General features: G+C 43.2%; 1 protein-coding gene across 1 annotated transcript; it reads right to left on the reverse strand.

Annotated features, from left to right (window-relative positions):
* Positions 1-308: 308 nt before the first annotated feature.
* Positions 309-23,992, reverse strand: LOC106608045 (sphingosine-1-phosphate transporter MFSD2B). Its single transcript, XM_014205712.3, has 15 exons — positions 23,884-23,992; positions 22,903-23,269; positions 17,995-18,120; positions 17,726-17,850; positions 13,235-13,358; positions 11,257-11,335; positions 10,968-11,149; positions 8,090-8,180; positions 7,358-7,479; positions 6,686-6,769; positions 6,454-6,537; positions 4,207-4,316; positions 1,637-1,780; positions 1,030-1,206; positions 309-685 (listed from the first exon to the last, which is right to left on the reverse strand). Exons 2-15 carry the CDS (start codon positions 22,987-22,989, stop codon positions 634-636), a joined length of 1,587 nt encoding a protein of 528 aa, XP_014061187.1. The 5' UTR covers positions 22,990-23,269; positions 23,884-23,992; the 3' UTR covers positions 309-633.
* Positions 23,993-25,176: the final 1,184 nt, after the last annotated feature.

The following is a 25,176-nucleotide window of genomic DNA, read 5'->3' on the forward strand; positions in this document are numbered from 1 at the left end:
TCATCACTCAACTTATGATTTAATATTAAAGCTTTATTTAATTAGGCAAGTCAGTTAAGAACAAATTCTTATTTACAATGATGGCCTACACTGGCAAAACCCGGACGATGCTGGGCCAATTGTGCACTGCCCAATGGGACCAATCACAGCCGGTTGTGATGCAGCCTGGACCAGGGTGTCTGTAGTGACAACTCTAGCACTGAGATGCAGTGCCTTAGACTGCTGCGCCATTCGAGAGCCCAAAATGGAACTTACATGGAACCTTCCTCTACTATATTTGAAGTTAAGAAGTCATGGTTCAGTCCATCTACTAACCAAAGTCAACAGTATTTATTAAGCCCAAACCATTATAATACTCAGATACCATTCATAAATACCAGCAATGCCCGCTAAACACAGCAAATAGTGATATACATTCATTTATATAAATAAGGTTATCTTGTAGGTATATTCAAGATGGCTATACTTTACAGGTTCATGTGAAAATACAGAAACAAACTTAAAATGTTTACATGAAAACATAACTATCATGTGATTATTTCTCAGTGTAATATACACTAATAGAAGTCATATTCCAGTTGGGGAACTGGAATCCGCCGCATGTGATACCTCTCCTGTCCATTCCATCCCAGGTCATGGATTGCTCAGATCCTCCAGCGTTCTGGAGCTGATGCCACTTTGTTTCCTGTAGAAGAAAGACAATAGAAACTTTTAGATTGTATGTTGGTATTTTGGTATGTTGGTATTTGTGCCATTTCAGGCCACCGTAATTTTACTCAACCTAAAGGAATGACAGTGGTGAGAGACGATGGTGTACTGTACACTTATTGCACTGAATATTTGTGATCCAAATACTCAGTTTGGCAACACTTTACTTAAGCATGCATATAATAAAGCATTATGATACACTTATAATGCATTGTCAGACATGTCTTAAGCATGTATCCCCTTATTGTCATATACATTACTTTACAAGAGCACTGTGACGTTCTAGCAACTTCTGACAACAGAGACGTGTGGGTCCCTCACCGTAGCTCCTCCAGACAGAGTTTGTTCCTGAGCCGGACGTCCTCACTGATGGGGTAGAGCAGCAGTATCAACAGGCCTGTTACAATGAAGGCCACCGGGGCGGCGCCTATGAGCAGTTTCAGAGTGTAGGCTACTTGATCAGGCTGCCTGCATGCCCCCGTGTCATAACCCGCAAACCTGAAGATACCAGTCACACACACGTATTATACACAGCAAACTTGTAGAGATACATACAGTGTCTTAGCCTGTACCTGTAAAGATGCACACCTGTATCATACCGACAGTTACACACTCACCAGTTTCATAAATACAATAGACTACAATGGCCTATTAATGCATACATCAGGCTTGTGTTTATGTGTTTCTCTCTATACATCTCACTCCTGTGTTATTTAACTGACTTGGTGTTCGTGGCGTCTGACTCACTCCAAGAGAGATGCCGGAAGTGTTGTTAACTTGTTTATGTTTCTCCTGATGTGGATCAGTGTTTGTGTGTTTGACTCACTCGAGGTAAGGCATGGATACTCCCAAGGAAATCCCATTTTCAGTAATGAATGTCTTTAATACTCTTGTGTTAGTGTTTATGTTGTCTGTCTGTCTGACTCACTCGAGGCAGAGGGTGGACACTCCGAGAGAGATCCCAGCAGCAAACTTGGTGAAGAACACGTAGAAGGAGTAGAAGATGGCCTCATAGCCTTTACAGTAGGGGTTTGCCAGACGGAAGTCATCCACCACATCTGGCAGCATCGACCTGAAACACAACACACACACAATACTACATGAAAACATCTCCAATCAACAGCTTATAGGCCTACCTCATCCTCATGTTATACAACCGGTCTCGATGACTCCATCTGTCTGAGGAGGAGCAGTCTACTTATAGCGCTAGAGGATGAAATGGCTACAATGGTGCTCATAGAGCAGAGTTGAAATGGTCTGGTGAAATGACTGCTACTACGTGATGACATGATTACAAGATGAAGCTAACTGTAGCCGAACTGCTCCGACCACAGATGGGGAATCACCAGATCATTTTATTTCTATTTTTTATTTAACCTTTATTTAACTAGGCAAGTCAGTTAACAACAAATTCTTATTTACAATGACAGCTTGACCCGGACGATGCTGGGACAATTGTGTGCCGCCCTATGGGACTCTCAATCACGGCCGGTTGTGATACAGCCTGGAATCAAACCAGGGTCTGTAGTGACACCTCTAGCACTGAGATGCAGTGCCTTAGAAATCTGCGCGACTCGGGAGCCAGAAAAAAAAACAGACAGACATACACTACATGACCAAAAGTATGTGGAGACCTGCTCGTTCAACATCTCATTCAAAAATCATGGGCATTAATGTGGAGTTGGTCCCCCATTTACTGCTATAACAGCTTCCACTCTTCTGGGAAGGCTTTCCACTAGATGATGGAACATTGCTGCGGGGACATACTTCCATTCAGCCATGAGAGCATTAGCGAAGTCGGGCACTGATGTTGGGCGATTAGGCCTGGCTCGCAGTCGGCGTTCCAATTCAACCCAAAAGTGTTCGATGGGGTTTAGGTCAGGGCCCTTTGCAGGCCAATCAAGTTCTTCCATACAGACCTTGACAAACCATTTCTGTATGGACCTTGCTTTGTGCACAGTAGCATTGTCATGCTGAAACAGGAAAGGGCCTTCCCCAAACTGTTGCCACAAAGTTGGAAGCACAGAATTGTCTAGATTGTCATTGTATGCTGTAACATTAAGATTTACTTTCACTGCAACTAAGGGGCCTAGCCCGAACCAAGAAAACAGCCCCAGACCATTATTCCTCCTCCACCAAACTTTACATTTGACACTATGCATTGGGGCAGGTAGCGTTCTCCAGGCATCCACCAAACCCAGATTCGTCCGAATGCCAGATGGTGAAGCGTGATTCATCATTCCAGAGAACGAGTGTCCACTGCTCCAGAGTTCAATGGCGGAGAACTTTACACCACTCCAGCAGACGCTAGGCATTGCACATGGTGATCTTAGGCTTGTGTGCGGCTGTTCAGCCATGAAAACCCATTTCTTGAAGATCCCGAGAAACAATTATTGTGCTGAAGTTGCTTCCAGAGGCAGTTTGGAACTCGGTAGTGAGTGTTGCAACTGAGGACAGACGATTTTTGAGGACAGACGACTTCAGCACTTGGCGGTCCCGTTCTGTGAGCTTATGGGGTCTACCACTTCGCAGCTGAGCCGTTGTTGCTCCTAGACGTTTCCACTTCACAATAACAGCACTTACAGTTGACCGGGGCAGCTCTAGCAGGGCGTAAATTTGACGAACTGACTTGTTAGTAAGGTGGCATCCTATGACGGTGCCACGTTGAAAGTTACTGAGCTCTTCAGTAAGGCCATTCTACTGCCAATGTTTGTCTATGGAGATTGCATGGCTGTGTGCTCGATTTTATACACCTGTCAGCAATGGGTGTGGCTGAAATAGCCAAATCCACTCATTTGAAGAGGTGTCCACATACTTTGGTATATATAGTGTACATACAAAGCATGAAGACCCCACGCGATAAACCCTGTCATTTAGAGAGGGAAGAGAAGTACGGAGGAGGCAGGGACAGAGTGATAGAGAAAGGAGGGAGGAGAGAGGTAGATAGGAGGGTGAAGAGGGAGAAAAGGAGATGGGAAGGCAATGTGCTATAAACAACAGTAATAACAGAATGAAAGTGGAGACTGTAACCCCCCCTGAGGTTTATAGACACATCTCATTCATCAACATGACATCATAGCCAGGCATGACTGTATCATGCCAGGGGGTGAATTACATTTTTGTATTTTTTCTTTAACTAGGCAAGTCAGTTAAGAACAAATTCTTATTTACAATGACGGCCTACCGGGGAACAGTGGGTTAACTGCCTTGTTCAGGGGCAGAGTGACAGATTTTTACCTTGTCAGCACAGGGATTCGATCCAGCAACCTTTCGGTTACTGGCCCAACGCTCTAACCACTGAATGGACAGAGAGAAGTGGAGACTGCTGCTATTACAGCAATAGAATAGTAATTCTACAAGGACTGTGGCTGTTTTACCACCCCAATAATATGTTTACTATTGCTACTGTAGCTACAACCAGTGGCTAGTGCTAGTGGTACTACAACTACACCACATCCACAGAGGACCTTTGTGCCAGCACAATTCAATTTGGCTCACCATGGTAGGAGGAGTGATGCAGCCACACTGAGTCCAGAAGAGACAGCCACTACGTAGGCTACGACCAGGTTAGGAATGAACACCAGCATCACTGTGAACGGCATGATCCACTGGACAGAAAGAGAGAGAGAGTAAGAGGAATGAACACACATACTGTACATACTGTATACACACAGCATGAGTTAGTTGCACATACATTTGTTATCAGGGTTGGGTAGGTTACAGGGGTGGAAATCCCGGGGGGGACGGGGGGGACACGACCCCCCCATCCTGGGAAAAATATGATTTGTCCCCCCCAATATATCACTGAAACATAACTATGTAATTTAAATAATATTAATAATACGCAATGAAAGCAATTGTGCTGATTATAGACACTTAATAGCACGTTTTTAAGTTTCAAAAGATTGCGACCCCCCCGCCCTTTGCCTCACAATGGTTTGATCCACTGCTAGTTCCTTAGTTTGCACGTAACTGCCGTGAGGGTCATCCAGTCAATCGCGCACACACACACTAGCTGAATATGCAGAGCTAGCGCGCAAATATTAACTATTAAGCTAGCTAGTACCTATTCCATTTATGTGGCGTCGTCAAAGATGGAATCAGCATGCAGATGATGTAAGTTAGTGCTTCAAAGTCCCTGTGATAAGGTTAGCGATAATCTGAAGTCCAAACTGAACTACACTCTCTTCTACCATTGTCTTAAATATATTTAATGGTCTCGTTGCAAAAGTTAAATTGTCGCAAGGGAACTTTTATTTATTTATTTTATTTCACCTTTATTTAACCCGGGTAGCAAAGATTATAGCAAACACCACTGAAACGGAATTGGTGCACGCTAGCTTTGCAAATTCAGCTATTGTTGGAAGCCAGCCAATATGAAACAAACTATTAAAATTACAAAAGGTTGCAGCATATGTTGTGTAAATGGTGAACTAATACAGCTGTCAACTCTTGTCATTTTAATCCGTTTCACATTTGCTAGCTACCTTTTAGATCGAAGCCCAAATAGAATGATTGAAGATGATAGAAGCCCATCTCCTACTGTAAATAACCTACACACTGTGTGTGTAGCCAGCCAGCCAGCCAGGTAGAAAAATAGCAGAAAAATAAAAGACGGACATCAGAGTATTTTTCAATACACCAAAACGCATAGTAAGAACCCTAGTAGCCTAATATCTCAAAGACTAGTTGATAAAATGTTCATAAGAAAGAAATGAAATTCTAATGGAAATGTTTCACAATGATGTCATTAGGCAGAGCAGGCAACAGATGGCACACAGACAGCAGAGTTGGGGACAGATATGCAGGGACAGACTGGCAGAGACAGGGAGTCTCAGGTAAGTTTGTTGAGTCTTTGTTTGGCAACATTATGAAAGGTTCTCAATTTTTTTGACTTGTAAAATAGGAACATAATTGGAAAATGCCATGGATACCCCCACTCTCAACTTAAACTGGTGACTGAACTAAGATTTGTTAAAGGCAATGGTATTGCTGTTGTGATTAGTTGTGGGTACCGGTAGTTAGGAGTACGGCAAACACCTTATTTCTTTGGTTCCTCAATATACATTTACCATATTACAATGTAGGCTATGTGTTACAGCACTACTTTTGGTGTCCCCCTCAGGAATTGCTCTTGAGAAAATTTCATGTAATTGTCCCCTCCAAAGTGGATATCAGATTTTCGCCCCTGGTAGGTTACTTTCTAAATGTAATCCATTACAGTTACTAGTTACCTGTCCAAAATTGTAATCAGTTAAGTAACACAATCTGATTACATTCCCTTTAAGAGGCAATAGAAGAAGACAAAAAGGATCCATCAAACGTATTTGGTGTGTGTCGTCAAAGTCGTCTCTGACTTGAGGTCAGACTCAATCAGTTGGAACAAACTTAAACTTGCGCCTCTTTTCAATGCTGAATTGAATATCATTGAGAAAACAGAAAGATGTCAATGTATTTTTTTCGCAAAAGTCCTTTCTGGTTTTAAAAGTAATCCAAAGAGTAATCATTAATTTTTCAAAATAATCTGTAATCTGATGAAAATAATTTTGCTGCTAGTTTCACTGACTAAGGCTAGTTTTTTGGTAATCAGTTACTCTCCAACCCTGTTTGTAATACCGTATTATAAAACCCTCCGGAGATTTTTGATCAGACAGTGCATCTCCAGAAGTAATAATATGTTTGTCCACAAGGTGGCACATTTTTATCATCAGTGGAGTATCACCAGCACCCGTCCCAGACACTTACCGTGATTCCACAGAAGGCTGCCTTCTTCTTGCCGAACCGCTCCAAAAACCACTGCCACAAAGGGATGCTCACTACTGCAGATACCTGGGAAGAGGAGTATCATTTTTAAGAGCATGCTATACTATTGTTTTTAAGTATACTCTAATGTCATATAAAACCATGCACTGATGTCAATAGGACATTTGTGTGAAAGTGTAAGTTACATTGATCTAGGTCTGAAACCAGAACTCACCAGGATGGTCAGCACAATGTTCTGGAAGTGGTCTCTCAGGTCCACTGCATGCGTACAGAACAGGACAAAGTTGCTTTGCACCAACTGGAAATCAGATATCACACACATTCGTTCTTCAGAAAGATTCCGAATATTCAGCACTGTCCTATCCTCTCTGCTCACGGTGTCAAATCACTGGAGAAGCTGCTGACTAACGCAAAGTTTCATCCCTGCTCTTGAATGATATATAATCCTTCTATTCTGATGAGCTGACAGTAAGTTATTTAAGGGAAGATTTGTGAGATACGGCAGTTGAGATGTTTGAGGTGGAATCTATCAAAGCTGTACTATATAGTTCCAATGCCAACCAACCATATGATCACAGCCATACAATAAGTTTACCACTGAGAATTCTCATAATGATAACAATAACTAGATATTACATAATTGTAATATGACAATGTGCCGTCTGTCTGTCTGTCTATCATCATCGGATGGATTTGGAGCTGAGAGAGAGATGCTGTCAAGCATATTTCCTCAAACACACTGAGTGCTCCATTTTTCTTGATCAAATCAACATTCAATGGCAGGCAGGCTGTATCTGGAGCCATTCTGGGTCCAATCATAACACAACACCCATTACCATCCCACTGTGGGTGTCATGTCTGAGAAGGGGTCTATCAATGTTCCCACCTGAATGGCAACGGAGATGAAGAGGAATGCAGCAGTCAAAGTGAGGTAGGGACCATGTCGCATCACCAGGATGAAGCCCTTGTGGAACGGGATCTGCTTCTCCGTCTTCAAAATGTACGGATCTGTACGAGGAAGAAAAGGAACAAGACCTGAAAGTGTCAAAAGAGACAGTTTCTTTGGTTTCCGTCTTTTATCCCACTCTAAAAAAATAGCTCAATCTAGCCTGCAATGCACCAAGCATTCTGCAATGAGAGAAGAAAGCATGAGCGAGACACGTATGGGAGACTTCCCCACCAATCTGGTAACCCTGTAGATGCCGCTGCATTGCAGTATTGCTATGCTCTGTGTGTGGGTATAAGTACAGAGAACCAGAACTGACAGGTTCGCTGGTACAGAGGTCAGCAGTTCATTGACAGCCTCCATGTGCAGTATAAACACACAAGATATGTCCTTTTATACTTAACACTTAATCCTCCTTGTTTTCCTGAGTTGGATAATCATTGCATGAGGCTGAAGCTAGCTAAATGGAGGCCAGAAATAATCCAGTCAGAATAAGGCTCAAAACAATTCAACGGAGTGCTGCTGTGCTTACTAGTAAATTGCAAATGGCGTTTGAGTGAAATGTGTGAAGGGAAAGAGAGAGGAGCACACTCACTTGCTGGGAAAGAGTGTGCACAAACACACACACACAAGCACATATGCGAGCACACACACACACACGCACACACTCACCATCTCTCTCTTTGACTCCTAGGAACATGACCACAGTGCAGATGAGAAACACTCCTCCAATCACACCAGCAGCGATCATATACATCTCCTTCTGCAAGTAGAGAGAATAAACAATCATATACTGTTACTGTACACCTCATTCTGCAAGGACAGAGAGCAACAATATACCATGTACACCTCATTCTGCAAGGAGGACAGAGCAACAATATACCATGTACACCTCATTCTGCAAGGACAGAGAGCAACAATATACCATGTACACCTCATTCTGCAAGGAGGACAGAGAGCAACAATATACCATGTACACCTCATTCTGCAAGGAGGACAGAGAGCAACAATATACCATGTACACCTCATTCTGCAAGGAGGACAGAGAGCAACAATATACCATGTACACCTCATTCTGCAAGGAGGACAGAGAGCAACAATATACCATGTACACCTCATTCTGCAAGGAGGACAGAGAGCAACAATATACCATGTACACCTCATTCTGCAAGGAGGACAGAGCAACAATATACCATGTACACCTCATTCTGCAAGGAGGACAGAGAGCAACAATATACCATGTACACCTCATTCTGCAAGGAGGACAGAGCAACAATATACCATGTACACCTCATTCTGCAAAGGCAAGAAAACAACAGTGTAAATGTAACCTTTATTTGTTACATTTAGATGTCCATTAGGTATTATTTTAAACTACTCTTCCTGGGGTCCACTACACCGCTTTCTTTCTTTGGTTACACAAGGAGGACATCTGAACTGAGCCTTCCTCAATCTCCATCATGTATCTCCATCCAATTACTTCACTGCAACCCTTATCTGAAAGTTGCATTAACACATACCAATGTGTTTATTGACCTGTGATTTTAGGGTAGAACTCCTTATATCTGTCACGACTTCCGCCGAAGTCCGTCCCTCTCCTTGTTCGGGCGGTGTTCGGCGGTCGACGTCACCGACCTTCTAGCCATCGCTGATTCATTTTTTATTTTCCATTGGTTTTGTCTTGTCTTACATCACACCTGGTTCCAATCCCATCAATTACATGTTGTGTATTTAACCCTCTGTTTCCCCTCATGTGATTGTTTGTATGTGATGTGCAAGTTATGTTCTGGTGCGCAACGGGTTTTGTACCCACTTTTATTATTTGGTATATTTTGTTTTTCTGAGTTTTGTGAGCACTTATTAAACGACTGTTTATACCAAGTTCGTTCTCCTGCACCTGACTTCCCTGCCACCAGCACGCACCCATTACAATATCGCTCTAGCAGGTACCAGATCACTCACAATTCACTGTACAGATTAGGTACAAGGAACAACAGGAAAGGATCTCAATTGAATTCTGATCCTAAAATACAGCCTACCAAAATACTATAGAGCCTTGAAGATGTTCTCAACCCAACAGGAACTGCACTGCCCTACTGTAAACAATTAAGGGCTAGTTTGCTATGTTAGTATTATTACTTATTCACATCAAACATTTTTCCATTTCTGAGGGACTGGAGGAATCCAGTGGTGAAAGTGCTCTGTCTGTCTGTCTGTCTGTCTGTCTGTCTGTCTGTCTGTCTGTCTGTCTGTCTGTCTGTCTGTCTGTCTGTCTGTCTGTCTGTCTGTCTGTCTGTCTGTCTGTCTGTCTGTCTGTCTGTCTGTCTGTCTGTCTGTCTGTCTGTCTGTCTGTCTGTCTGTCTGTCTGTCTGTCTGCTTGTGTGTGTGTGTGTGTGTGTGTGTGTGTGTGTGTGTGTGTGTGTGTGTGTGTGTGTGTGTGTGTGTGTACTCATCGTGGCTACAGAAGGCCATGCGTGGTGAAAAGGCCCCGCCATCGGGGTTTACTCAGAATCCTTTGGAATGGTACCACTCGAGCCCTTAAATAGCTGCGGCGTGTCCGAACCCGACACGGAACAGTTTGGGCAGGAGCCCGCTCGCCGTGTTTTATCTACCCAGAAACCACTCTGCGTTCACAAGATTCGCAAGGTTGTCTCACTCATGTTTTCATTGACTGTTTGTCTACTTCTAGGAAATGAACAACCAGATAAATTAAAATATGTATATTCCGGTCTAGGTTTGGCTGGTTTTAGGCCGGAAATAGATGTTCAATATTGTTGGTTCCTGCATGTCGAGTTTGGGGTCTGGGGTTCATTCATATGTTTTTAAAAATGATGAAAATAGCCTTAATCACACACAGACTGTGGTCACCCCCTCAGTGTGGGGAGGGGTTTCTTATTTCAGGGAGGGGGATTAATGGCTGATGTCAGGGGAGAGGAGGGGAGGGGGCTGGGGTCAGTGCCAGGGGAGAGGTGGGGAGGGGGCTGGGGAAGAGGCTCAGATTTAACCCGTGGTCTCTTACTAAAAACCCGGAATGATAAATAATATATGAAGCTGGTTCATTTGGTAAGACGAGATCTCACCGCTAGACAGTCTGCAAACACAAACTTCACATTCATTCATCTTATTCCTTTTAGTTTCAACAATTTACAATTTTCATGCTTGTTGACCTTCAACTTGTTTCCTGTTGTTTCTTTTCAACTCTGAGGCTTCAAAAAAGGAAAGAAAGAAGTTAAGTAAAAGGAAAAGATGAGTGTGAAAGTACAGCCCTGAGTTAGTTCAGGACACTACAGCCCCGAGTTAGTTCAGGACACTACAGCCCTGAGTTAGTTCAGGACACTACAGCCCTGAGTTAGTTCAGGACACTACAGCCCTGAGTTAGTTCAGGACACTACAGCCCGAGTTAGTTCAGGACACTACAGCCCTGAGTTAGTTCCGGATACTACAGCCCTGAGTTAGTTCAGGACACTACAGTCAGTTACATTTATTTTCAATATAGGATCACCATGGTAACACCTCAGGTCTGGTTGGTTGTTATCGTGGTGACACTTACAGCATGTGACAGGAAGTCCTGGGAGTGAACGATTCTCTTGACGATCTCGGCCCCACTGCCGTTGCCTAGGTGACTGACAGACATGTTGTGCTGGGGGCAGTTTTTCAGGGTGTGTGCGCTCGCCACGATCTGACCCTGGATGGCAGCGCCAACTAGAGTACCCAGCACCTCCAGGGTCATACCTGCAGTATAACACATTTATTATAGTATTAAGTACTATCAAAACAGAATGACAGGCGAGTGGTATTATTTGATCAAACAACCTAAGGTCTGTGTAATAGTGACCTACGGTAGGCTGTGGCTGAGTCTCTCTCCTTCTGGTCCGTACTGAGGAACATGGTGAGGGCAGAGTAAGGCACATGGAAACACTGGGAAGGAAACACAGCAGACACAGAGGACATGATTAGATGTGGTTCGATATAGGAAACACTGTAAGAAGTGGATCAGAGGGTCAAAGGCCATGTCAATTGCACCTTTTGTTGTTGTTTTACCAATTTGACCAATTTTCAGTTTCTATATCGATAAATCTCAGCTCTCAAGCTGGCCAGTATATCAGTCAGCAACCATCCACTTGACCATCAAACCCAGCCTTTCTTCACTTTGTCATTCACACAACAGCTCAGTCAACATTGTGGCAGACTGACCGAGCGAGCAAACAAGCGACTAACCAAGCGACTGACAGTGTCCAAAGAGACATCAGAAATAAACGCGGCCATAAAAGACTGTCCCAGCCCTTCCCCTTCTCTTTGGCCGGGGCGGGATGGAGTGAAGGAGGGATGCAGGGAAGGCCAAGCATGTAAAAAAAACAATTTGACCACAGCTTTGCTTCACAAAAAATAACTTATCAGCCTTAGTAGTCATCAAATCTCATTGAATGATTACACTGGCTGTTGTTTATTTAGATCAACTACTGTATGGCCTTAAAGTGATAGCAGCTGTCCATCCTGTCTCTCACAGACAATGACAATGAAGGGAAGTTAAAAGTGGTAACCAGCATTTACCCACCCAGTGGTCTCTGGCAGGGCTAAACCTATACTTATCAAGTAGTTAGAAAGACATGTCATTATAGGCCACCACAATGTGGGCAGTGGACAACATGCTCTGTACCATATGTTAGAGAGGTTAGAGAAAGAGCAGAGGAGAGAGCGAGTGAGAGAGAGAGAATGAAAGAGAGAAAGAGAGAGAGAGCTGAGAGAGCAGAGAGAGAGAGAGCAGAGAGAGAGAGAGATAGAGAGAAGAGAGAAGAGGTGAGAGAGAAGACAGAGAGAGAGCAGGAGAGAGAGAGCAGATGAGAGAGAGAGAGCTTTGGCAATGTTAACACATGTTTCCCATGCCAATAAAGCCCCTTGAATTGAATTTAATTGAGAGAGCAGGTGAGAGAGCAGAGAGAGCAAAAAGAGTGAGAGAGAGAGAGAGAGAGAGAGAGAGAGAGAGAGAAAGAAAGAAAGAAAGAAAGAAAGAAAGAAAGAAAGAAAGAAAGAAAGAAAGAAAGAAAGAAAGAAAGAAAGAAAGAAAGAAAGAAAGAAAGAAAGAAAGATCGAGAGAGGGGGGTGAAGGGTTTGAAGCTGTACCTTAATTACTAAAGAAACCTAAATAAACAGGTTAATTTGACATTTACATTTTAGTCATTTAGCAGACGCTCTTATCCAAAGCGACTTACAGTTAGTGCATTCATCTTAAGATACCTAGGTGAGACAACCACTTATCACAGTTGTAGTAAGTCATTTTTTTCTCAGTAAAGTAGTTATCAGCAAAGTCAGTGTTAGAGAGGTGAACTATCTACATAAGACGTTTGGTTTTGATATCTGGTTGGCTCTGCTCACTGTAGCACTGTGTTGGGTTCTACAAGTCATCTCTGCTAATCGGTATATTTTTTAACAGATAAAAAGCTCTATCCAGGAACAATGCTAGTTGTGTACTATGAGTGCGTTCAGTAAATCACTCTGGCTATCTACTTCGATTTCAGAGCACTGTTGTCTGAGTGTGCCAGAGCGCAGAATAACTGATGAATTTACGAACGCTCAACACCTGTTGAATATGACCAGTGTCAGTAAACGTCGGCAAAAAAACGTAATTAAACGCTCTGAATTTACGAACTGAATTTACACTCTGGCACTCCAGAGGGAATTTACGAACACCTTATGAGTAATCAAAGTCAGTGTTGAATAGTGTTGGATATCTGCTATCTGAGGAGGATGTGTAAATGTTTCATTGTGGGCCAACGTTTATGTAGTACTAGTAGTAGTACGTATCTGGCAGGTACTTACAGTGATGAGTGTCTGGTAGAGACAGTAGAAACCCAGATACCAGACGAATCGTCCGTTGGTGAAGGGAGGAACGAACCACAGGTAGAAGTAGGAGACCACCACAAACGGAGTACAGCCCACCATCCTACAGAGAAAAGAGGGTTATTGTTTCTTATAGTATATCTTAATGATCATTGTTTGAGCAAGCGTTGGAGTCGAATTTTGTATGTTTTTTATTGTGAAACTCTGGCCTCATTTTGTGTTTGTGCAATAGATAAAGGCCTGCCAGTTTATCTCAGCTCGCCTGTTTAGACTATTATGTGAACCTGTTAGGCAAGTGATAGACTGATGGTGTACATGGGTGTTTTGGGAGAGATGGATGGTGTGTTTGTGAATCTGAAGTAATCTGTCCTGGGTTAGTGTGGAGGGGCAGCGGGAAGACAGGAAGATGCGCTATGCCACAGGAATGTTAACCCACATTACCATGAGCTTAATTCAGACACATAAACACACACACACACACACACACCACACACAGGCATCTCAGGGCAGAAAAATTCTGCTGCATTGTACAGTTTTGAGGATGTGGGGAGCTGTGTTGTTCATGTATAATTCATCCAACTGGTATATATCATTGTGGGCTGAGGACACAGCTGTATGTTTCACTGTGGAGAGAGAGAAAGACGGGAGGTTGTGGACAAGTGAATGTACTTTCCACTAGTCCACAATGACTATCTCTATCTATAACCACTGAATTATACAAGAATAGGCTTGTCTGCTAAAGCAACAATAAATATATCTTTTTTCCTACAGATCTACACAACCTTACTCCACATTTTCAAAGTTAAAGAAAAAGTATAGAAGATGTGTTGAATGTGTATGTCTTCACACCCCAGAGGTAATACTTGGTGGAAGCACCTTTGGCAGTTGTTACAGCTGTGAATCATTTCAAATACAATTTTACCAACTTTGTACAACTCTATGGGTAACATTTATCAATTGCTAAAGCTCAGTAAATTTGTTTGGGACTCATTGATGGACAGCAATATTCTAACCTTTTTCAAGTAAATGTAGGTGTTTAGTGTTCCTGAATGGTTCAGTCTCAGTCCTGACTTAAATCTGCTTGAGAATCAGAGATAAGGTTTGAATATTGCTTTCCATGAATGATTCCCAACCAAATTTCAAGGCGGCAAAACTGTGAAGACTTTGCAAGTGGTACGTAGACTTTCACTAGGCACTGTATGTTAGGTTGATCTGCTAACGTCTATACATCATAGAATTCACATCCTTATCATAAAGACTCAAGCTCAGTAAATGCTCTGCAGCTGCAGGGTCAACTAAGTACATAGTTAAAGGTCCAATGCTGCCATTTTTATATCAATATCAAATCATTTCTGGGTAACATTTAAGTACCTTAGTGTGATTGTTTTCAATTAAAACGGTCAAAAAGAAACAAAAATTGCTTCTTAGCAAAGAGCAATTTCTCAAGCACAAATTTTGCTAGTACGGTCTGGGAGTGGTCTGAGTTGGGAGGGGAAAACTGAAAAATTGCTGTTATTGGCAGACCGACCAATCTCTTTCTTATTGGCCTATTAACTAATTTACCGCCTGGTGTTCTCAAAACAGGCTGGAATTTCAGGCTGTCTTTTCAAACAACTCAATATTATTCCAACCTCATAGTGTGGAAATATACTGTATATAAAACACAGGAAAATCACATTGTGGACTGCACTGGACTGCACTTTAACACAACTAAGCAAGCTTTTGCTAGCTCAACCCTATCCTCTATGCACCACTCCCAAATAGCCACAGTCATATTGTTTTGGTGACGACTCCAAAATATTTCCACAATGGTCCTGACCTGTAACCTTTGACCTGATAGGACCCAGAGGTACTTGACCCCATTTTAATCTGCATATTACTAAACCCCGTCCCCTCTGCTCTAGCTCCCTTAAACCCTGACCTGTCCTGCCCTGGCATTCAGTTGAACTAAGAACAGATAGAAAAAGAGAGAAAGAGGTAGAAAGGGGACAGAGAGAAAAAGAGAGAAAGAGGGAGAAAGAGGTAGAGAGTGGTGAGTTCTGGTACAGTCCAGCTCTCCCTGTGACACAGAGGCCTGTCCTTAGTGATTGTTTAGCCACACAAAGAGAGTGACAGGGCTGACAGGGCTGCCTAGCTCTGGGGTTGGGCCTGCTGCTGTTAAGGCTGGTCATGGGAGGGTTGAAAAGGCACAGTGACTGAATGGAACATTTAGAATGTTAGAATAAACTGTTACAATGTTAGATTGTTCTGTAAGATGGCCCGCAGGATAGGTATCGGAAGAATCCAATGGGAGTGTTAGCCAGTGGAAGTATGGCAAAACACGTACACAGGCAGACACACAGTGATTGAGACTGAAGCAAGGAGGGCATTTCAGCACCATCACACTCTCAGAGATTGTGAGAGAAATATCCCAGTTTTATCTCTGCTGGCATGGCAGGGCTGAGTCTATCATAACAAACACAGTAGCACCCAGGAGTACCAACCAGAAACAGCCATAAACCCCTCAAGACAAACAGATTCTGATCACTTCCTGTCCGTCTGATGATGTCACAGCCCAGGGTCAGGGGACTTCCTATCTGAGAGTTAGAGAGGGTTTCACTCAGTGGTGGAAAAAGTACCCAACTGTCATACTTGAGTAAAAGTGAAAAGTAAAAGTGAAGACCTTGATAGAAAATGACTCAAGTAAAAGTCACCCAGTAAAATACTACTTGAGTAAAAGTCTAAAAATATTTGGTTTTAAATATACTTATGTATCAAAAGTAAATGTAATTCCTAAAATATACTTATGTATAAATAATTTCAAGTTCCTTATGTTAAGCAAACCAGACAGCACGATCTTCTTGATTTTTAAATTTATGGATAGCCAGGGGCACACTCCAACACTCAGACATCATTTACAAACTAAGCATTTGTGTTTAGTGAGTCTGTCAGATAAGAGGCAGTAGGGATGACCAAGGATGTTCTCTTGATAAGTGTGTGAATTGGACCATTTTCCTGTCCTGCTAATCATTCAAAATGTAACGAGTACTTTTAGGTGTCAAGGAAAATGTATGGAGTAAAAAGTACATTCTTTTCTTTAGGAATGTAGAAGTAAAAGTTGTCAAAAATATAAATAGTAAAGTACAGATACCCCCAAAAAACTACTTAAGTAGTACTTTAAAGTATTTTTACTGAAGTACTTTACGCCACTGGTTTCACTCAGGAGTTAACTAGAGGGTGCAGTGTTCTCAAGGTGCTGATTATCACACACACAACCAGGCAGGGCAACAGTGTTTTGCCACAAAAACAGGACACACACACACCAACAAACAAACACACACACACATTCAGTACACACACACACAAACACACACACACACACACACACACACACACACACACACACACACACACACACACACACACACACACCACACACACACACACACACACACACACACACACACACCAACAAACAAACACACACACACACCAACAAACAAACACACACACACATTCAGTACACACACACACAAACACACACACACACACACACACACACACACACACACACACACACACACACACACACACACACACACACACACACACACACACACACACACACACACACACACACACACCACGCACACGCACACGCACACGTACAGTGGTAATCAAATCAGTAATGCTGTGATCTGGTCTCTCTCCAGCCTGTCAGCTTGTCAGTAATCTATGGCTTGTAAAGCTTATACAGCACTCACTCAGTCACATTAGGATCAGCAGTAAGTAGTCAACCAGTAACTACGGTAAGTGAGTCGGGTCACAGCAATGAGTTTACACAGCTTTGAGCTGACACAACCACACACACTTTAGAGCTGACACCTAGTGTTACGGTTGAGTTTGATGTGGTGCTTTTGGTAAACACTCTGCACTCTTAGAAGAAAAGGTGCTATCTAGAACCTAAAAGGGTTTATTTGACTGTCCCCATAGGAGAACCCTTTGAAGAACCCTTTTGGTTCTAGGTAGAACTCTTTTGAGTTCCATGTAGAACACTTTCCACATAGGGTTCTACATGGAACCCAAAAGAGTTTTACCTGGAACCAAAAAGGGTTCTGCTATGGGAACAGCCGGAAAACTATTTTGGAACCCTTTTGTCTAAGCTGACAGGGCTCATAACGAAGGTCTATAGGGATACTGCTGTGGTTTAGGTCATCTTTTTGTTATTGTTTTATTTTACCAGGTAAGTTGACTGAGAACACATTCTCATTTACAAATCAAGAGAAAGCTTTAGTATAATCCAATAGAAGTGTGAAGTCAAAATGTGAAGCCTAGCATTCACAGGTAGCATTTCCCATTCAATCACTAAGATCTGTGGTCCTATGGAGCTGCAGGGTCTGTCTGCTGTTTTTTTACCCTTCAAATAGGACACTTCAAACTTGGGAAACCAGGTGTGTGCACTCTATGCAATCCATGTGTGTATGGCCTCACCAGGGCATGAGTCTGCCTATCCTGGTCCACTTGCTCTTGGTGATGAAGAAGCCGACAACAGGGTCGCTGACGGCGCCCCACGACTTCCCTATGAACAGAACCATGGAGGCCTGGAACGGGTTGATCTGAGGAGGAGAGAACGGAGGGATGTAGTTAGAAGACACAGATAGAGTGAGAGAGTGAGAGTGAGAGAGAGAGAGAGAGAGAGAGAGAGAAAGAGAGAGAGGGGGGGGAAAGAAGAAACAGACACAAACACACAGACGTGTTACCTGGGCGACATCCAGCAGGTAGATCTGGAGGAAAAATGCTGTAGCGCTGCCGGCCACCTGATTGGGTGCTCCTCCAATGGCGAAGCAGAGCTTACTGCAGACAGACAGTTTCTGGTCCAACACAGTCTATGGATGGGCAGAAAAACAACAAAAAACAATGGAGAGGGTTACAAGTCAGTTACAGGTTTCATAAAGTGCATTATCTGAGAAATAGGCAAATAAATGATCTGCAAAGCCTATGAGATACAGTTGACTGCTGTGCCTTTCTTTACCGTGTAAAGACAAGAACTCTGTTTGTTAGCCATGGATATGTAGCCAAAATATAAGCCTCAGATAAGATACAAGCAGGTGTCAAATCTTAGGCGGAAGCTATCTTCTTGTGGATAAGGAATACAGTTGTAGCAGAAGAATGAGTCTGTGACAGCAGGACCCTGGCATTATGATTTACAAAATAATTCAGAACCACAGAATTCTATTTTCAGACTATATTGTTGTCCATTGTGATGTCAGAGCGAATGAATCACACAGTGCCATTCAGATGACAGTCGATACAGACGTGTGACCTCATATCTCTCTCTCTCTCTCTCTCTCTCTCTCTCTCTCTCTCTCTCTCTCTCTCTCACTCTCTCTCACCCACACACACACACACACACACACACACACACACACACACACACACACACACACACACACACACACACACACACACACACACACACACACACACACACACACAAAGCAATGTTACAGAAACTCCCTTCATATGTAAGTTCATTAACTAAGAATCATAAGTTACCAAACCCGTTCTCAGGAATGGATAACACTAGGGATCCCTTCAGTCTCCACAGATTTGGGAAAATCTGCCTAGTTCACTGCTTTTATTAAATATGTTTATTTTGTTATTGTGTGTTGACTTATATTGTTTAATACACATATGTGTATGTTTTATTATTCTGTTTTTATTGTAATGTATACAGGGCTCTCTTTTAAAATAGATTTTTAATCTCAATAAAGGTTAAATAAAGGTCAAATAGAAGAAGAAAGAAAATAGGCCTCCACGACTCATTTCCTTGCATGGTGGATGAAATCTGGTTTCACATATGAGGCCTACTTCCCCACCACCTATTCTCCATCTACATTTCCCTCTTCCCCCAATCATCACTCTCCCCAAATGTATCTCCTCTCCCCTCAGTATTTAATGTTCCCCTGTGGTGTAGGTGCCAGTTGATGTGAGGGATACAGGATCAGACAGAACACCACTCCCTGCTGTTTAGACTGTGGTGATGTCAGAAGATACTTGGGCACACAGCACAGCCTGTTCCCCTTATAGACAGATCCACAGGATACCACAGAGACAGACAGAAAGGGTGCCGGAACAGGGCTTCCCCTGCTATAGAGGGATATCCCCTTGCTAAAAACGTGTGTGTGCACGCATGTGTGTTCAAGTCTGGTCCGTGCTATCAGAGATCCTTGGGATGTCCCTGTCCCATTGAAGTTGACATATGAAATGGTGAAGGTAATGGTTAAGGTTAGAATTAGGGAAGGGTTAAGGTTAAGGTTATGGTTATGGGTAAGGGGAGGGGTTAAGGTTAAGGTTAGGGTTTAGGGTAGTGATGTCCCAAGGATCCCGTCCTCACACATGAAAGAGCAGACAAGCTGCCAGCCTCCTGGAAAGTCCAATATTTACGACTGTATTATGAACAGTTCAGTGACAGACATGGAAACACACACTGCATGGACCAAAGCACAACAGCATATGATTAAACGTCTAACCTCCTCTCTCCTTCTCTCTCTTTCTGTTTATACATCTCTCCACTTTCTTTTTTATCTTTCTTCATCTCTCTCCTCTCCTCTCTCTCTCTCTCTCCACTAACCTTTGTTGTTTCCATACAGTACGTTTGTGTCCGGGTTAGCCCACCGCCTACAGCTATAGGCCTTTCAGGCGTTATGAAAGAAAGAAATCACCAAAACAGCCACCGACCAACCACAGACCGAAGCCCTTCAAAACACACTGTCATTATCTGGCTGATTACATTTTATTTTCCTCTTTCTTCTCCTCATGAAAACACTGATGGTTTCCAGAATGACAATTACCAGGAGGGAGCTGTGTAATTATTTAAACACAGTAAGACAAGCGGGTCAGAGTAAGTAAAGAGTAGCATGTGGATCAACTTCGAAAGTCTCGGTCTGGCCTATGGTGGTCTTGTGGTCTAGGCTGCTGCCTCCGGATCCCATGTACCACCACAGCATGAGTTCCAATATGGCTCACTGCTATTTCAGCATTCTCTATCTAGATTTCCCACTGTTGCTCCTCTATCCAATAAAAGACGTACTTAAAAAAAACTATTGGTCTCTCCTTCAAAACTCTCAGTATATCCTCCACTCTCATCTCCTCACTCCAATTATCTTCGAATGGGGAGATAAGAGGAGTATTTGGTGTCACGAGAGAGAGAATGCTGGTTAACTGATGTTGGGTAAAAATACTGTCTATACACTGTCTGTACCAGATCAGTGATGTCTTGGTTCGTCATCAAGTGTATCTATTACTTTTTACCCTCATCTGCACTACAGCTAGGAATATAGTTGGGCTTGACGTCACTGTTTGTATCCCCACAACAAATTCCACATTGAGGGGGTAAACCCAGACAAAAGAGAGGTCATATCATTTTAGTATCTCAGTATGTAGGCTCTTTCTTTGTACAAGGTTAAATAGTCCACCGGTCATCAAACAAAACAAAACAATTCTCAACTTTATACCAGATAGTCAGTGCCTGATAGCATTCATTAGTGGTGCTTGCCTAGCTTTACCTATACACTCAGAGAGAGAGAGAGAGGAGAGAGAGAGAGAGAGAGAGAGAGAGAGAGAGAGAGAGAGAGAGAGAGAGAGAGAGAAAATCTGACTCCAGTGTGACTACAGTCTGTTTTACTGCGGCCTTATCACTGCAGACGTAAACAGGATATCCCTCCCCTGTCTGGGCCCATGTTATCTAGCTTCCTATAAATGCACACACATCCACGCACACAACACAGACCCTCAGAGAGAACAGACCCTCAGCAAACTGTGGCCCTGGGAAAATGGGGCTAATTCATAAAGTTAATTACTGTGGGGTGGGATGGAAGCGACTCTGGAGACATGCCTTTATGTTTCAAAGAGGATCTTAGCTATGAGCTGACTGTGATGCACACAGAGGATGAGTAAGGAATAGTGAGTAGAGAATTCTGAGCCAATATGTTTTATGCATTCCTTCTAACACTGCTGTGATGATTCCTATCAGATTGAGTGTGTAGCATACTGTATGTATGCATGTGAAAGATAAAGCTGGTTGGATAAAGAAATAAAGCTGGTGTCCAGTAGAATTTCTTCATACATTTTGATATTATTTCATGGTATTATTTTATTTTATGGTTTTATATTACTGACAGATTTCCTGGTGTGTGTGTATTAGCAGTAGTTTGGAACCAGAGTGTGATGTTCTGGCCTCTGTGATGCCAAGGGATGCACAGAGTTGGCATACAGACTTTCCCAAGGAGTACAACATGTAAGATACTTATTTCTGATCATTCCGAGAGCACTTGAACACAATAATCATAGAGAAGCCAGACAAGTCCATCTCCTCTCCTGCCTGGAGCTGTCAGCTGTGGTGGGGTGATAGAACACCAGGATGCCTGATTGAAGCAAAAGGACTCACAGTGACAGGTGACCCATTAGGGGCTTGAGTCTCCTCTGTTGCAGACTCTGGTTTCGCTTCTTTAGCATCTATAATTCACCCAGGCCCCGTAAGGGCCATGCTGTACACACACACACACACACACCCACACACACACACCCACCACACACACACACACACACACACACACACACACACACACACACACACACACACACACACACACACACACACACACACACACACACACACACACACACACACACACACACACACACACACACACACAGCTCAAGGTCACGCTGCATCCATTCTTTCAGAAAAGCTATGTAAATATTGCATCGCCTCTTCAATACCTATTCACTGAAATAGGACAGCATTAAACACATTGATGGGTTCTAAAAACTGCCAGCCAACATTACATTCCCACCAGTGAAAAAGGCAGTATGAATCTATACGTAGAGATCAATGTACTAAGTCAAGTATTTATTGTTGTCTGTATCAATGCATTGGATGTATAATGTAACACGTAGGCTACATCTGCAGGGTAATGTACTCATGGTATAGTAGGATAAAGGTTTGGCTCATCGTCTGTCATTGCCTTGCCTCTAAGTGCCGCTGGGCATGTGTGCTGGTATCAGTAAGTAAGCATTCCATTTACGCACCCGAGTACACACACACACACACACACACACACACATACACACCACATTCTTTCTTCTGGCGGTCATGCAGTCAGTTTTACTGGTACCTAAAGGCATTCAGGGTGAGCATACAGCAAAGTCATTTATCCAAGACTGGATGTGACAGAGAAAGAGAGAAACGTCCTCTATTTCTGGTCCTAAAATGTAGTATAATCACAATCCAACTGATTTTCAACTTAACTAACTCCTTGCCCTCAGTCTCTCAGATATCCAGTGCTTGAATTGGGCAGGAGCTCACCGGAACTGAGTACCGGCAGCTCAACATTTCTACTTCATGAGTTCCTGCACTTCTTATAGAATATTAGCTCGAAAGTATTGTGGTGTTCCTGCACCTAAATATAAACAGTACCCTCACTCTAAATGAGTACCGGCACCTATTTCAGTCAAAGTCAAGAACTGCAGATATCCAGACATGGCAGAACAGCAAGACAGATACCCACAAACCAAAGGAACATGAATGTCACTGAGCTGTCAGACAGTCCAGGGGTAAACTAGCCAACTGATTCAAATTAGTGAATAAAAGCAGTGTTCCTTACCTGGTGGGGGGGCTTGGTGAAGGATGGCTCTGGGGGCTTGAGGAGCTTTCCGGCTGGGGTATGGGATATGTTCTCTCCCTTCGCCATGGTGCCTCCAAGTGTCGCTCTGAATGTTTGTGTGAATGCAAGTGTATGTGTCTGAAAGTATGTGTCTGAAAGTATCTGTGTGACTAAGTCTGAGTGTATGTGGTGTGTGTCTGAGTGGGAGTGTGAATGTGTGTGTTTGGGTGTGTCTCTAAGTATGTGTGTGACTCTAGGTGACGGCCAGGGACGAGCTGGTGATCCTGTGTGTGTCGGGAGGACCTGAGGCTGCCCACTTCTGCTGCCACTCACACACTGCCCTGTGCTCAGTGCTCTGGGGCTAGAACTGAGACCGAAAGGAAGGGCACAGTTAGGCAGGCAGTCCCACACATAAACACACGCAGACACACACATTCACGCAGACACACACACACACACACACACACACACACACACACACACACACACACACACCACACACACACACACACACACACACACACACACACACACATAAAGACACATCCCAGCACACACACACATTCATAATCCTCCCGTTCACATTGGTTTCTCTCAGAGCGCTCCCCTATTTGCTCCCCTATTTCTCACCCTGATCTCTATTATTTCACATGTATTTATGTCAGCCAGCAACGCTACATCCCATGAATACATCTAATTCATAAGAGATGCAATGTCTCTCTGTATCATTACTCAAAGAGGATAAAGAATAAGTGATGCCTCAGATTGGTAGATAATTACATTGAAATACGCTTGCAACTAACATTTGTGTTTATGAGTCGTCTATCTAACTAAACAGACATTCATTCTCACTCTAGCATAGCAGTTTTTTTTTAATCATAAGTGCCTACAACGTCAAATCTCTATCAATATCTCAATCACATCCCATATAAACAAGCAAGAACACCATAATGAAAAAAGAGAAGACTGTATTGGGTTTACCTGAGTGATGAAGGAGAAGAGTAGATTAAAGGCGTTCAGGCAGTCAGTGAATCGCGGGCTCAGAGAGCAGAGAGAGAGAGAGGAGAGAGGAGAGAGAGAGAGAGAGAGAGAGAGAGTCACAGAGACAGCTTCCAGCAGCAGGTCAGGAGACTGCGGTGTTTGACAGACACTGCTGTTCCACTTCACTCAACACACCTCACAGCGGGACCTGCGCCATTCAGTGGTCAACAGCGGTAACACAGTCACTGGCGGTGATAATAACAGTGACATTAGTCGTTACAGGCTTATGACATAGAGGAATTGCATATAATGAAACAGAGGTTGTTTGGACATCGTCCTTATTGTGGAAAGACGGCTAATTCAGTTCTTAGGATGACCAATAAAAATGATTTGACCTTAAGTCAAAGAAAAAGCTATGTTCTCAAAGACCCCCCTCCTTTTCAGTCTGTAATGACAATGACAATGAAACATCTATATGTGATTAATGATACATTGCACATGACACTAACATTGTTGTCTGGTGACATTTTTTGGCGTGGCTATCCAGCTATCATAACAGTGTGATTTTCCCACAGTGAAAATCTGTCATATTAAAATATCTTCTTCCTCTTTGCATCCGTGCTATGTGATGCTGGCACCTGACCAAACCATAATGACACCAAACCCGAGTGACAGTTGGCTGGATCGGTTTCCCATGTGGGCCAGAAGCACTGTGTTGTTGTAGTGGTGATAGCATAGGAATGCGTAATATGCTTCCCGGTTTGATGGGATGATAGATACCTGGCTGTGACGTAGCCCTAAAGTGCATTATGTGATTAACTGGGACAGGGACAGGCGCTGAGTATCAGTGCGTGACTAGAGGGGACCAGTGCCGCGGGAGAGAGAGAGACAGAGTGCTGTGGAGCTCTCATGCTGCGAGTTTCAAATAACTCATTAACTAAGTCACCATCATACCTTATAGGCACAATAATATGATTGCGCGCGCACACACACAAGTTTATACAGCTTATAGGTTTACGTCTGGGCACGATTCATTATCACCTACGATGATTGTGTGTGTGGATGTGTGAATGTCTGTCTGGGTGTGTGCGTAACTGGTCAGTCCAGTTCAAGTGTTCAGCAGTCTGAACACACAGGCCTATAATAAACATATACCAGTAGGACTATCCCATGCTTTTTACATTGTTAGAGGTTAATCTCCCTCAAGTGTTTGTTCTCTCAGAGACCCTGCCAGCTGCCAGGGCCCAGAAACCTGAAGCAGAGAACCCAGCCAAACCCTCCAGAATTCTTCAC

This window comes from Salmo salar, chromosome 06 (genome assembly GCF_965601325.2).
Source record: "Salmo salar chromosome 06, fSalSal1, whole genome shotgun sequence".
NCBI classification, from domain to species: Eukaryota; Metazoa; Chordata; class Actinopteri; order Salmoniformes; family Salmonidae; genus Salmo; species Salmo salar.

Bases quoted from the DNA above. Each gene is read 5' to 3' on its own strand.
- LOC106608045 (XM_014205712.3), bottom strand. From the start codon at position 22,989: ATGGCGAAGGGAGAGAACATATCCCATACCCCAGCCGGAAAGCTCCTC. The intron at 13,359-17,725 runs GTGAGGCCATAC...TTTTCTCTGTAG, and splicing joins ATAGGCAGACTCATGCCCTG to GATGGTGGGCTGTACTCCGT. The intron at 1,207-1,636 runs GTGAGTCAGACA...TGGTATCTTCAG, and splicing joins GTGTCCACCCTCTGCCTCGA to GTTTGCGGGTTATGACACGG.